Source organism: Callorhinus ursinus, unplaced genomic scaffold, assembly GCF_003265705.2.
Source record: "Callorhinus ursinus isolate GAN/ISIS: 27379988/994484 unplaced genomic scaffold, GSC_fseal_2.0 scaffold25, whole genome shotgun sequence".
NCBI classification, from domain to species: Eukaryota; Metazoa; Chordata; class Mammalia; order Carnivora; family Otariidae; genus Callorhinus; species Callorhinus ursinus.
In genome coordinates, this window is record NW_027397087.1 from 8,758,941 (window position 1) to 8,774,147 (window position 15,207).

At 44.0% G+C, this 15,207-nt stretch overlaps 1 protein-coding gene across 3 annotated transcripts in view; it reads left to right on the top strand.

Annotated features, from left to right (window-relative positions):
• The window catches only part of MAPKBP1 (mitogen-activated protein kinase binding protein 1), a 51,788-nt gene that overhangs the window by 10,559 nt on the left and 26,022 nt on the right, over positions 1-15,207 (top strand). For all 3 annotated transcript variants that reach the window (XM_025883989.1, XM_025883991.1, XM_025883990.1), the window contains one exon: positions 13,982-14,073. In XM_025883989.1, the coding sequence (XP_025739774.1) occupies positions 13,982-14,073 (92 nt within the window). The remainder of the gene's footprint in view (positions 1-13,981; positions 14,074-15,207) is intronic.

The following is a 15,207-nucleotide window of genomic DNA, read 5'->3' on the forward strand; positions in this document are numbered from 1 at the left end:
TGTGTGTGTGTGTGTGTGTGTGTGTGTGTGTGTGTGTGTGTGTGTGTTGGCTTCTCTCTCATTTGTAAAATTAGAATACTGAGGGCTTCCTCCTTGGGCTGTTGTGAGGATTAAAGGAGATCTCATGAATGTGAAAGCACACTGTAAGGTCTAAATAAGTTTATAGCTGTTAAGGGGTTGCTAATGTTAATAGATTTCTAAAATATTCAGGAATTTTTTCTTATTTGCTGGCAAGATTTTATTCCTTCAAGTTTCCATTTGTGAGAAGTCCTTTTTTGCAGGTTCAGCCTCTTCTGTTCCAACATTTAATCATCCTCCCTTGTGCAGCTTTTTATTGTGACCTATCTTCAGTACATTTTTATTGCCTATATTGTAACTTGTATCAACAATACTGACCAAGAGGAAGGCTTAGCAAATATTTTTTTATACTAACTACTGTGTAATTTATTTTTTCAGGGCCATGAGTATGTTTTTTGGGAACTCAAAAAGTCAAACCAGTGAACCAGGAGTCCTAATTTACTGTGTCTGATTAGAAGTCACTGGAGTGATGCGCATGCTTTTTAACAGCAATAGCTCCTCTAGAGATAACTTTTCTTCTTTGGGGGCCAGTTCATTTGTATTGAGAACTAATTTGGGAAATGAATTAGCCCTAGAGCTTCCTTGCAGACTGCGAATTTAAAGGCAGAGTGAAAACGTGTTAATTGTATAACCCATTGTTTTAAGTTTCTAATTTGGACAATTTGGTGATATCAATAGAAGAAGCATTAATATATTCATATCTTTTGATCTAGAAATTATAATTCTGGGATCTATTCTATGCAAACATTCACACCACACAAAAGTGTATATAACTGAATTTTTTTTTTTGGTGTTATTCACAATTAGTGAAATCTTTGGAGTAGTCCAGGTAGCCATCAGTAGGGGATTGGGATAAATCCATTAAATGAAATACCTTGTACTTGCTGAAAAGAATGAGGTCAATCTATATTTACTGACGTCAAATGGTATACAAGATATATTAAGTGACAAAAAGCAAACTGTATAACTTTTTTATGTTAATGATTATATTTTTGTTAAAACCTGTATGTTAGTATGCGCATTGAAAAAAAAGTGAGGCTATAAATACCAAACCGTTGTTAATATTGGTTACCTCAGGGAGGGCTAGTAGATTATGGTGGACATTCACTGTCTACATTTCTATATTTCTGTAATGTTGGGAATTTTTACAATGAGTCTGTATTATTTTTGTAAGTAGAAAAAATCAATAAAGATAAAGGTCTCTAATTTAAACATGCATATTTCATATTTAAATCTAAAATGTTTAAATTTAAAAAACTGTATACTCATTCAAGCACAAAGTTATGCACAAATGTTGAAAAATACATGTGAAATAATAAATTTGGGGGTTTTTTTAGTAATAATAGGACATAAAAATGTTTTCTCACAAATTCATCATTAACTTGTTGAATTTGAGATAATTCATTTTTTGCATCTTCAGAAATATTTTCTTGGTTAGCTTTGGTAAACAAAATATTTTTTAATACTTTCTGAAGTACATGTGCTTTCTGAAAAGATTTTTTACACAAGTAATATAGAGAAACATAAAGAAGGAAACAAGTTATTCATAATTTTAATATCCAGAATAGCTGCTTAAAGCTACATTCATTTCTGATTATAAAGGAGAGGTAAAGCTATTTTTAAATAACAGTATTGTCACTTTTATTTAAAATGTTACCTCTGAGGGGTGCCTGGGGATGCTCAGTCAGTTAAGCATCCAACTCTTGATCTCAGCTCAGGTCTTGATCTCAGGGTCATGAGTTCAAACCCTGCCTTGGGCTCTATGCTGGGCCTGGAGCCTACTTTAAATAAATAAATAAATAAATAAATAAATAAATAAATGTTATCTTTGATCTTTTTAGACTTAGTCTTTAACTATAATTTAGTCAGATTTGTGAAGGGCCATGCTGTACATATATTTACTAAAGTCAAGGATGAAATGGTTTTGTTTGTAATCATTTAAAGCACATGGATTATTCCATTCAGGCCTTCCCCACTGGAAAGGCATCGAAATCCTGTTTCTGCTCCAACTTCTAGGACTGGCTATGATAGATGGAGAGTTCTCTGGGGGTTAAAGAACTTACTGGGTAAGATGAACCAGAGTATTCACAAATATTTTTTAAAATACTAAAACATGGACTCACATATTTATTAAACACTGTGCCTTGTGCTATAAGCATAGAGGTGTAGATACAGCCTCTGCCTTTCAGGAGACTAGTAGGGGAGAAATGACAGAGCCATAAAGTACGAGGTACTAAGTAGCACATGCCATGTGAATGATGCAGATAAGTGCAGCTGTAAGAGTACCAACAAGGGACGAATCATTGCTGGCCATGGTGATCACACAAAGAATCACAGGGGATGTGATATTTGAGCTGGTCTTTGAAAGGAAGGGAAGGATTTCAGGAGGGGATGGTGGAAGGGAAGGGATTCTCGGTAGAAGAAGAATAAAAACTAAAGCCCCAAAGCGCCTTTCCAGAATAATGAATAATCCAGATTGACAAGTGCACATGATTCATATAGGTGAGTAGTAGGAAACAGAATTAGAGGAAAGGTAGGATCACTTGACAGAGAAATGTAGTTGCTAGGCTAAGGCATTCATAATTTATTTCGTTGGCAGTGAGGAGCCATTGAAAGTTTTTGAGCAGGGAAGGGACATGATCAAAGCTGTGCTATGGCAAGATTATTCTGACAGGTTGAGGGAGGGGAGGACATCGTCTATAGTAAGGAAATTGATTAGAAAGTCATTGCTATATACAGGAATGTGGTGCTGAAGGCCTAGTCCAGGGTGTTGGCGTTCAGAATGGAAAGGAAGTGAGCATTTTATAGAGAATAACATGTTGAAGAAGCCTTTCTTCCCAGGGGAATCTCATGGCCCAAGCTGGTATGATTACAGGGGTACCAAGAGTGCCCTTCCCACTTTCCTTTTTGTCCCAGATCACACATTCACATCACACACTTAGTTCAGATAAGCAACAGTTAGTATTCTCCCTGGTTACAAAGTTTGGAAACCAAGAGATTAAGAAAACTCAGGCATGTAGAGCTGGTGAATGAGGAGGATTCAGACCGTTTTTCATGATCAGACTTTTGCTTATAAAGCATTGTTTGTGGTTCTGGTCTTGCTGTAGGGAGGACTAATGCTAGGGAGGAAAAAAATTTTTTTTTCTCTTATTCTGGTTGCTTAAATTGAGGTACCTCCTATCCTGGCCTTTCTGGGAACTAGAAGAGAAAGAGAGAGTAGAAGTGCCTGCTCTGTATCAGGCACTGTGTTGTCAAAGCTGCTCTTTGGACTTGGGTGCATGCTGATGGTGGTATCATAATTGAGTCCTTTAGCTAGAGGCCTCTGATTTTCAGAACTCTGGTCTGAGGTCTGATGCTGCCCTCACCTCTTCCTCCATCTGTACACGGAATCAGATTCTGCTGCTTTGGACACTGTCATGTCATTTGCCTTGGAAATGGGTGTCAGTTCTCCATGTTGACTGTAGGTTCTAGTGCTGGCTGGACATGAGCAGGCTCTGACCAGGGGGTATACTCTGGCATTAGAAGACCCTCTATTTCTTTTTCTCTGCAACCATTCAGTGAGGAGAGGTCAGAACCCATTTTTTTTTTGACCCATTTCAGGTACTGATAACATCTGCTAATTTAAAAAAATATGTTAAAACTAGCAGGAGAGGACCCTATTGCCCTTCTACTTCATCTGTGCCCTCTGCCTTCTTCCTTGGTTCTCAGACCTGTCCCTGATGCTTCCATGAAGGCATGGGGACTTCCCCAGGTCCTCTTTCACAAACTGCACCATTCTGATGGTTTTGGAGAACCCGAACTCCCTCCTCAGGTCACCAGAGTTTCTGGAACCAGGCAGACAGACCTAGGTTTAAATCTGGTTCTTCCACTCACTACTTACCTGATTCCTTCATCTGTAAAATGGAGATAATACCTGTCCTTCATAAAGTTGTCAAGGGGATGGGGCGCCTGACTGTGGAGCGTGCGACTCTTGATCTTGGGGTCGTGAGTTCAAGCCCCACATTGGGCATAGAGCTTACTTAAAAAAAAAAAAAAGTTGGTCAAGGGTATTAAATGAGATAATCTTGTAAATTGCTTAGCGCAGTTCTTGGCAGAGTACGCATTCAGTGTAGTTTAGTGTAGTTCTTAGAGCTATAGATCCTCTCTCTGCACAAGACCTTTTGCACCCCATATTCTTTTTTTTTTTAAAGATTTTATTTATCTATTTGACAGAGAGATAGAGAGAGAGCACAAGTAGGCAGAGTGGCAGGCAGAGGGAGAGGGAGAAGCAGGGGAGCCGGATGCAGGGCTCAATCCCAGGACCCTGGAATCATGACCTGAGCTGAAGACAGCCGCTTAACCAACTGAGCCACCCAGGCGCCCCGGGTCTGGATATTCTTATAAGAACATTTGGAGCATTATTTTCTCCTTAGTCCCAGGAGGGGCTGAAATTTGGAAATAAAAGGACAAAATGCTTTAATTTCGTAGTTCCTGACCCGATTAATCATTAGAGCCACCTGGAGAGCTTTAATATGCAGACTCTTGAACCCCACTCCATATCTGTTGATTGAGAATCTTGTGGAGGCAAGGGAGGGGGATAGGGTAGGGACTGATATCTGAAACTTGTTAAGCCCTCTGAGTAATTCTGTTGGTAGGCCAGGATTGAGAACCTTTGTTCTCTAGTCTCCAGGGGTTTATGGCTAGAGGATCTCTAAGGTCACCTCCTCCCAAGCCGTGGCAGATTTACCTTCCTAGAAGCTGAGGCTATTTTAATCCCAGCACCGGAGAATTGGCTCAACTCCAACTAATGCTGAATTCTAAGCTGGGGAGTCCAGTTTTTCTGTCATATTGGAAGTTATTTGTTTCTGGGAGCCTTCATGGTATAGAGAGTAGAACTATAAATTAGCCAGACAGGATAGAGACCAGGAGCGGAGTGGAGAGGCAAGATCTGTCCTGCAGTCTTGGAGTGGCCTTCGTGTCCCTTCCTGCCTCTGACCAGATGGCCCTTTGGACTCTGAAGGAGCAGGAGTGAGCTTGGGCATGATACCCGCCTCTCCCTTCCCCCTCCCCAGGCCAGTCGCTGGGTTTCTGCCCAGCTGGCTAAGTCTCTGCACAAAGCCTCCTGGCCTTGGGCTTTCTCTGTGGCTTTTTCATAGGCAGCAATTCTCCGAATCTGGTGGAGAATCTGCTCTGTGAGATTAGAGTGTAGTGCGTGGGTAAGAGACAAGCATAGTTATTCTTAACCTGCAGGAAGGGAGGGGAAGGCGGATGGTGCTCTGCTGTGGACAGGTCTGTGACATGCTTGTTTATAGAAATAGCAAGCCCATGGTTTGGCTGGAATGACTTAGAAACTCAGGTATTTATAACTTGTGTTAGTGGGATTGAGAAGTAGGGAAAGGGAGAAGGGGGAAGAAAAACTGGTGGCAACAAAAACAGAGATCGGCTTCCTCCCAGCTGCTGGGGTTTCTTTACCACTTTGAGGTCAGCTCAATCCTAGGTGACCCCGGCCTTTTGTGGCTCTGGCCTCTTCTCTTCCTCAAGGGAGCAGCTGCTGACTTGCCTTTGCAGACTCCCTGTCGTGGCCTCTCACAAGAAAGGAAGGGCAAATCCGAACCAATTATATCACGGACTCCAACAAGAAGCTCTTCTCTAGCAGAGCCATTGTCCTGCCTCCACAGACTGGATCTTCATTGACTGGCGCCTCTACTCTAGCTTGTGGACTGATCAGATCTAGACACCAGATAGAGAGACCAGAAAAGCTTAGACGGCCCTGCCCAGGCTTCCTGGGATCGCGTGTTTCGGGGTCTGGGACTGCTTGGAACCTTGTGCTGTGCCGCCCGTGTTGCAGATGGCTCTAGACTCTGGAGAGTCCTTTTCTTGACTCCTTCACTTCTTTTTGGCACTTACATCAACTCCCCCTCCTTTCTGGGAGCTCTCCCCTTCCCTGGCTTCCTGGGTCACTTCCTGTCTTTCTAATGGCCTGGCATCTCATCTTCTCCATACTCTAAAGATAGGTATTCCCCACGGTTCTGTCCTCAGCCCCCCTCTCCCTTCCTGTCTTCTCTTATACTTCAGTGGTGGTTTTCACCTCCATGAAAATAATTCTCAGATACCTATTTCTAGCCCTGACCTCTTTCCCAAGCATTTAATTCCGTGTTTATGTTGCTAAAGTGAATGTTCTGTGGTTCCTACTAAATATCCCTGAAGTGTCTTGGATTCAGCACGTCTAAAACAGACATCACTGGCTCCCATCCTTCCTCCTTTGTCCACACCCAGGTCTGCATTCTGATCCTGGCACCATTTCTTTTCATGTTCCCTATCTCTGAGGTTCAAAATTTGAGTCTTCTGTCTTTTTCCTCCATAGTTGTCAGGTGCCCAGTCCTGCCGATTCTGTTTGCTTTACTACTTTTGAATCCACCATGTCTTTTCTGCTCTCACTGTCTTCATGCTGGTCTAGATCCTCATTACTTCGCACCTGAACTATTGTAACAGCCTCCTAATTGGGCTCCCTGCTTGTGTTGTTTTTCTCACATACATCATTACCAAAACATAGCTTTGATTGTGTCTCCAGCTTGAAATCCTTCAGTGGCTTCCCAGAGTCTACAGATGACCCCACTTAGTTTGGCATTCAAGGCTCCTCCTGGTTTGTTTGCAAGTCTGCCTCTCCTGCTTGCTCCCCTAACACTGTCTGCATTCACAATTGCTCACCTGCTCTGTTATTTCCTTCTGCCAAACTTTTTATTTTATTTTATTTTATTTTTTTGAGAGAGAGAGAGAATGAGAGGGAGGGGCATCAGAGGGAGAAGCAGACTCCCCGCCGAGCAGGGAGCCAGATGCGGAACTCGATCCTGGGACTCCAGGATCATGAGCTGAGCAGAAGGCCGTCGCCCAACCAACTAAGCCATCCGGGCGTCCCCTTCTGCCAAACTTTTGTTCATGCAGCTTCTTCTACTGAGAATTCCTTCTCTGTATTTCCACCTGTTAAGATCCTATCCTCACAGCAAGGCCTAGGTCAAATACCATTTCGCCCTCTAAGAAAGCTTCCTTAGTTTTCCTTTCCTGATCCTGTTCAGAAATCATTTCTCTTCCTCCTCTTTGAGCACTTTATATCTTTCTTATGACCCTTATCACATACTGGATTGCTTTGTAATGTACCATTAATTTTCCCTGATGGATTTTGAGAATAGAGGGTAGATTCTGTGTATTCTTCATCTTAGGATCTCCCATAATATCCTGGTGATTTTCAAACTTCTTTGAGAATGACCCACATTAAGAAATACATTTTATATTGTGACCCAATACACACCCCCCTAAACAAAAGTTTCATGATCAGTACTACATGCCGTGAGATCTAGTTTGCGTTCTGTTGTATTTATTCACTACCCACTAAATCAGTCAGCTTCAGGTCCCATTAATAAGCTGCAATCTGCATGTTTGGAGAATATTATTCTACCTAGTATGTGTGAGTTGTCCTGTCTGTTGCCCCTTAGCCACCTGTTTTTTCCATCTACTCTAATGAGAGCCAGGAGAGCACTTAAATAGTTGGCTTTAGTTTTTCCTTCTCTCTTGGGAATAGGCTATTATGATGTTACCCCTTTATCTCATTAAGGTGAGGGATGATTTTGCTTTCCTTCTTTCTCTCAGGAGGGTACAGTACTGCCCTGCATAGTGCATGCTGGGAGTGATGGCTCTTCAAGCCCTCCTTCGCAATATGTCTGTAGTAAGTCTGCCCTCCGGCAGCCTTGCTTCTGGGGACAGATGACACCCTCTCTCAGGCTGGCGTAGGCTTTCCTCCATCTCAACACTCTCCACCTGCCAAAGCAAAGGCTGGGTCACACCTTGAGTATTTTCTCTGCTTCTAGGCTGGGTTTTGGATGTGGAGAAGATCACTGTAGAGTACGATGTGGGTTCTCTCTTTTTTGTTTTCGCTTGTGCATGAAGCGTTGTTCTAGAACTGTGTGACTGTATCAGGGTACCAGCTGCCTGTAGTAGTTGTGTCCCAAGTCACTGGACACAATCAGTTACTTGGACTGGTTGTCTTTTTGGCTAGGTTTCACTGGCATTCGGGCTGTGAGGGTTTATAACTGACTTTCCTTTCAGTACCTTGGGCCCCATCCCAGACTTGGAGGACAGCTGTTTTCTCATAGGACCTCTTCCCTGCCTCAGTTTCCTCAACGATGCTTGAGGCCAGAACTCGCACAACAGTGGGCCTGCTTCCTTATGTGGAGAAATGCTGTAGTATTCAGGACAGGCTAGGTCTTTGGTTCTCAAAGTATGGGCTTGGAATCCCTAGGGTCGCCTTTAGGGGATCTATGAGATCCCCCCTTTTCCAGTTACATATCCAAATGAGGCCAGATTTTCTTCGTCTTCAACCAGAATAGCATATCAAAACAGATTGAATGCAGATGCAGATAGGAGAAGCCAGCTGTTTACTATTAAGCCAGACATTAAAGAGATTTGCAAAAATGTTAAATAGTGCCATTCTTCTCACTGAATTTTTTTTTGTTTTGGAAGATAGTTATTTTTAATAAAAATATTAACATGTATGGATTTATTGTTATTTTTAAATGAATTAAGAAATGTTTTAAACTATTTCCATTGTAATTTCTAATACACTGATACAAATAAAATCTCTTTGGGGTCCTTGCTAATTTCTAAGAGTGTAAAGAAACCAAGAGTGTAAGAGACCAAGAAGTATGAAAATTGCCAGGTTATGTCATGCTGTGGTAACAAAATCACCTCAAAATCTCCCTGACTTAACAGATAGTTTATTTCTTGCTCATGCTCATATTCAGTGTGGTCAGCACAGGGACCCTGTTCATCACAGTTACTGAGGGACCCAGGCTTAGGGGACTCTCTCTCATTACCTGCTGTCATGCTTAGCAGTCAGGAGAAGGGATAATGATTCTCGAAAGCTTCCACTGGAACGGGCATGTCAGAGCATCATAAAAATGTGCAGTCTTAGAAGCACTTAAGTGAGAAACCTAATCAAACAAAAACTCATATTCTTGAGTTCTTTGTACCCTTTCCCCCAACATTGTTGGATCAGTGAATATTAAAAAGCCATTGTTTAAGGATGAAGAGAGAATCAAGGGTGTGAATTATAGAAGGATGTTGTTCATGAGGTCCTGAGCCCCATGCCACGTCTGGGACCATATCTTTTCTCTTTTTAACATTGAATGTGCAATATTTAGGACATATAGTAAAGACATATGGAATAATAGAATGAACAACTGTGTGTCCACCATCAGCATAAGAAACAAAATGTTACCTGTACCATTAAGCTCCCTTTGTGCTCATCCTCATCTGGGCAGTAAGACAGACAGTAAGTATGTGGATGGAAATACAATCAGTGTTGGGTCGCTACCTGAATCTCAGTGCTATGAAGAAAGATAAAACAGGATAAGTTAGGTACGGAATGATAACAGTAAAGTTAGTCTGGAAAGCCTGCTCTGAGGAGGAGACCTTTGAGCAAAGACCTGAGTGAATTAGCTATGTGAATAGCTGAGGGAAGAACATTTTAACTGAAGGAATAGCATATGCAGGACCTGAAGCTAGAATCTGCTTGAGGTGCTTGAGGCAGCCAGGGTGACTGAGGTGGAGGAAGAGGTGGAGAGTGTAGGAAATGAGCTCAGAGAAGGAGCCAGAGGCCAGATGATTTAGGGCCTTGTAAACAGGGTAAAGTATTTGAATTTGAACTTAAGGATGGGAAGCCCCTGGAGGGTTTTGAGCTGAGTAATGACATGATCTCATACATATTTAAAAAAAAAAATCACTTTGGGGGCGCCCAGGTGGCTCAGTCTGTTAAGCATCTGCCTTCGGCTCAGGTCATGATCCCAGGGTCCTGGGATCGAGCCCCACGTCAGGCTCCCTGCTCAGCACGGAGTCAGCTTCTCCCTCTCCCTGTGGCTCCCCACTGCGTGTACTCTCTCTCTGTCAAATAAATAAAATTAAATTAAAAAAAAAACCTTAAAAAAATCACTGTGGCCTGTCATGTTGAGAAGAGAGAGAACACATGGGAATTATAGTCCAAGTGAGAGAGAACAGTGGCCTGAACTTAGTAACATATTGCTGAATGTTTACAGCCTCTCTCAGGGGACAAAAAAAAAGAGCCCTGATTTGAAGCATTTGCTGATTTCCATGGTGTAAGTACTCCCACTGTGGTGATCTCAAGCTACCACTGTGCTGTCACTGAGTGAGGAGGTGGGAAAGGAAGGGCACAATCAGCTGTCCTGAGCCCGTGGAAGCTGGCTGTGACACACCGCTGCTTGAACTTGGGTGTTCAGTTCAGTGGTGTGTTTGCAGGGGGCATTCAGGTCTGTCTCCATTTTCTAGGTAGTTGGAAGCTGCATCACCTTTTTGGAAGGAGAAGATATGGAGGTTATGACAGGGAGAGAGTCCATTTATAATCTCCATCATGCTGGGCCCTTTCAAAATAAGCCTAGATGTTGGAGGCCTTGCAGGAGCTTTGGACTCTCTCAGATCCTTTGAAAGTGGAGTTCAGCCCAAAACCTCCCTGCAAACAGGAAGCTGGTTTGAGTTAGAACATAAAATAAAAACCAGCTGATGCCCCTGAATGTTTTTCCCCTGCTCCTCCCACTCCACAGAGCCAAAGGAAACTGCCTTTTTTTGTCTTTGGATAGTTGTTCAGAAAGTCAGAAAAAGCCAAAAACCATAAATCCTTTGAAAATAAGCCAAGTTTTGAGCCCAGGCAAACTTCTGCCCATGGGGTTTCCTAGCCCGGATGTCCGTCCCGCTGCCAAGAGTCCTAGGAGGAAAGGGCCTGAGGAACACAAAAGTTGCCAGAGATCAGAGCCTGGAACCCAGGCCCAGCAGGAATAGATGGTCTGTAGCAGTTTCTCAAACTGGAGTTTCCAGCCCATTTGTAGGTCATGAAATCAACAAAGTGGGCCATGCCTAGAATCATTTTTTAATGAAATAGAATGTGATAGAAAATAGAGTATATCACATGCAATAAGAGAAGTATTGTTTTGTGAAACTTTTATTTCAGTTTTATGCACATGCACACATGTACATGTATGTATATACCAGCTCATGATATAAACTTATAAACTATCTCTCTTGCCATGGGTCATGGTCAAAAATGTTTGGTGAACACTGGCCTTAAAGGTATGAGTAACTGACATCTCCTTCCTGCTTTAGCTTGCTGTTGAAAAGTCCAAGCTAGTTTCAGAATGAATCTTTTATGGAACTGCATCATCTGTCCACAAAACACCTACCCAAATTCCTGTCAGAGGGAAGGAAAGCTGAGAACGAACAGACTGGTCTAATTCTTTTTTTCTTTTTTTAATAAAATTTTATTTATTTATTTGAGAGAGAGAGAATGGGAGATAGAGAGCATGAGAGGGAAGAGGGTCAGAGGGAGAAGCAGACTCCCTGCGGAGCAGGGAGCCCGATGTGGGACTCGATCCCGGGACTCCAGGATCATGACCTGAGCCAAAGGCAGTCGCTTAACCAACTGAGCCACCCAGGCGCCCCAGACTGGTCTAATTCTTTGGGACCAAAGCTGAAGCATAAACGAGGGATTGATGCAAATTTGAATTCAAAGGATTTGCCCGCAATGATTCTCCGGAAGGGAATAGGATTTGAGCAGTTTTTTAGCTCACTGCACTTGATCTATGACCTTTCCCATCTATGTGGGTAATGCTGGCCTTGGTTCCTCTCTCTCCTGTCTGTAGTAGGCAGTTGGTACAGCAGGAATATTCCTGAGTACCCTCCCTCTGGGATAGCTGGAGGCACAGTGCCAGGATGGGGAGGGGTGCACCGAACTGAGCATCCCCTGGGGAAGTCCAGTATTTTGTGTTCTCCAGTCAGTGTGCCTGGTGCTCAGGCCTTTCAACAAGGTGACTGGGTGCCAGGACATCATGCAGCTAAGAAAAAGTGAGGAAGGAGGCATAAGTTAAGGCAAACTATCAAGAACACAGGCTACAGTTAGTTTATCCCACACTAGGCTTAGTGCCTCAGGTAGGCCCAGGGTTCCTGGCAAGTCTGGTGCTTGCCAGGTGGCTGTGGGCTGGCTGTGGGACTAAACTGCCTCTGTCAGTGAGTAGACACATGCCGGAATTGCTGGTCCACATCCCCAGGAAGCACAGAAGACTCTTGGGGGCCTTCCTGGGGAATAGGTTTTAACTATCATGTCCCAGGGGATTTATTTTGGTCTTTGGCCACCAAAGGGCATTTCTTTCCAACTTAATTCAAGCTAAAATGGTCCTTGGAGATAAGAATTTAAGGGCGCCTGGGTGGCTCAGTTGGTTAAGCGACTGTCTCCGGCTCAAGTCATGATCCCAGGGTCCTGGGATCGAGTTCCACATCGCTGTTCTCCTGCTCTGTCGGGAGCCTGCTTCTCCCTCTGACTCTGCCTGCCACTCCCCCTGCTTGTGTTGTCTCTCTCTTCTCTCTGTCAAATAAATAAATAAAATCTTAAAAAAAAAAAATTTAAACCGGCCCTCTAGAGGGACTTTGAATTCTCCAGCTGGGACAGTAAGAGAGGAGGAGAGATCCTAACCACCCTAATTGATTCTGGGTTTCCCCTCCCTATTTAAAAAAAAATTTTTTTTTAAAGATTTTATTTATTTGTCAGAGAGAGAGAGAAAGAGAGAGAGAGAGAACGTGAGCGCACAAGCAGGGAGAGCAGCAGGCAGAGGGAGAAGCAGGCTCCCCGCTGAGCAGGGAGCCCAATGTGGGACTCGATCCCAGGACCCTGGGATCATGACCTGAGCCGAAGGCAGACGCTTAACTGACTGAGCCACCCAGGTGCCCCAACTGGGTTTCCCCTCTCCAGAAACTGGCCTGGACTAGGAGTAGACCATCCTACTACAGACATGAATACTCCTGAAGTGTTTCTGGTTCACACCACCCTCCTAGGGCTTCTGAGACTCTTAGTAGGGTACAGTCTAGCCTATTTATATGACCTTTCTGCATTCAGATCCCTCTCTCTCTGAGCCAACAGAGAGACCAAGGACATCTCTGAGGAGGGCCAGTGCAGGGAGTCCAGACAGTACTAGAGGGTGGACCTGGAGTGACAAGCAAGATGTTCTGTTGCAGACGGTGAGGTGGAGTGAGAAGAGGTTCCAGGGCATTCTGAATCTCCCATGGGATCATCTAGCAGAAAGGCCAGTGAACTAATTTGAGGTTAGTTCAGTGTGCACCCTAGGGCTGTGTCCAGTGTTGGGTAACAATATTGTTGGTGAGAGTGATGGTGAATATTGCATGTGGCCATGTCCTCAGAATCTCTGAGCACTTTACACATGTTTCCCTTTCATCTCTGTGGGAGTGGGGCTTAATAATAATAATTAGAGTACTCTGAGCATCTGTGCTTGGCAAAATACAGCATTAAGCTATGTTTCTGTCTCCTGGGCTCATAGTCTGTGTGAACTGGCAGATGTTTGGGGTGGGTAGAGTTCTCTGATGGAGGGGAAGAACGTGATGGGATGCAAAGATCAGAGATATTGTGAGTTCCCTAGTTAATACCTAACATTCCTCTGACTCTGGGTAGGTCACAGTAGCCTTTCTTTCCTGCCTGCCAAGGCACAAAGATCAGTGACTTTCCCTGACTCTCAGAGACCCAAGAGGCCAGTCTGGGGACCGAGGGCTGTATCTTGTAAACGGAGCCTTCCTGGATTGGGGGAGTGCTTGTTCCTCTGTGGCCGTAAGCCCAGCTTTAACTCTTCATTTTCTTTCCCAGGGTCCCCACAGATTGAGCCCTGTTAAAAGCCTGCCAATGCATGCTGGCTTTTCCCCATGTGACCAAGGGGCCTGTGGCCAGGACAGACCCTGGAGAAGTCAGTAGCCCTGTTCTCCTGAAGAAAGTAGTCAGCATTTGCTAGATGGTCGTGGGTACCTTCAGCACCTCCTTCCCGTCCCTGCTCTGTCCATATGTCACTTCTCTGTCTCCCTCTAACAGGTGACCTTGGAGAAGGTGCTTGGAATAACAGTGTCTGGAGGCAGAGGACTTGCCTGTGACCCCCGATCCGGTTTAGTTGCCTACCCAGCAGGGTAAGTACATTGGAAGAAGGGTTATTGCATGGGAGTTTATAACCATGCTAAACCAGTTAGGGTGGGCAGGGATTTTTTGGTTTCTTCTGGGAGATATAGCCAGGTGAATGTTTTGGTACCATTTTTGTACAGGAGATACAGGGCCAGGTCAAGGCTCTTTGTTGAATGCTGTACTTGTTGCTGCCCTGTCCTGTTCTTTTGGCCATCCACCTGTACATACAGATTCACACCTTATATTACACAGTTCCCAACACCATCTTTAATATCTACCTTCTAGTCACTTCAAAACAGCTTTATTGAGATGTAACTCATGCACCACAAATTTGCCCATTTAAAATGTACAATTCAGTGTGTTTTTTAGCACATCCACAGAGTTGTGCAACCATCACCACAGTCAATTTTCAAACATTTTCATCACCCAAGAAAGAAACCCCATACCCATTAGCAGTTATTCCCTATTTCCCCCTCAAGACTCCCAGCCCCAGGCAACCACTAACCCACTTTCTGTCTCTATAGATTTGCCTGTTCTGGACAGTTCATATAAGTGGAATCATTCCATATAAGTAGAATATTTGGCCTTCTGTGACTGGCTTTTTTTTAAATTTATTAGAGAGAGAGACAGTGAGAGCAGGAACACAAGCAGAGGGAGTGGGAGAGGGAGAAGCAGGCTTCCCGCCGAGCAGGGAGCCCGATGCGGGGCTCGATCCCAGGACCCTGGGGTCATGACCTGAGCTGAAGGCAGACGCTTAACGACTGAACCACCCAGGTGCCCCTGTGACTGGCTTTTTTCACTGAGCGTAATGTTTTTAATGTTCATACATGTCATGGCAGGTATCAGTACTTTGTTTCTTTTTATGGCCGAATAACATTCTATTGTATGGATGTCCCACACTTCATCTAGTCATCAGTTGATGGGCTTTTGGGTTGTTTCCACTTTTTGGCTATTTTTATGAAAAATACCAGGTGGCTGGGTGGCTCAGTCGGTTAAGGGTCTGCCTTTGGCTCAGGTCATGATCCTAGGGTCCCAGGATCGAGTCCTGCATCAGGCTCCTTGCTCAGCAGAGTGTCTGCTTTTCCCTTTCCCTCTGCCCCTCCCCTCTGCTCGTGCTCTCTCTCTCTCTCTCTCTCTCTCTC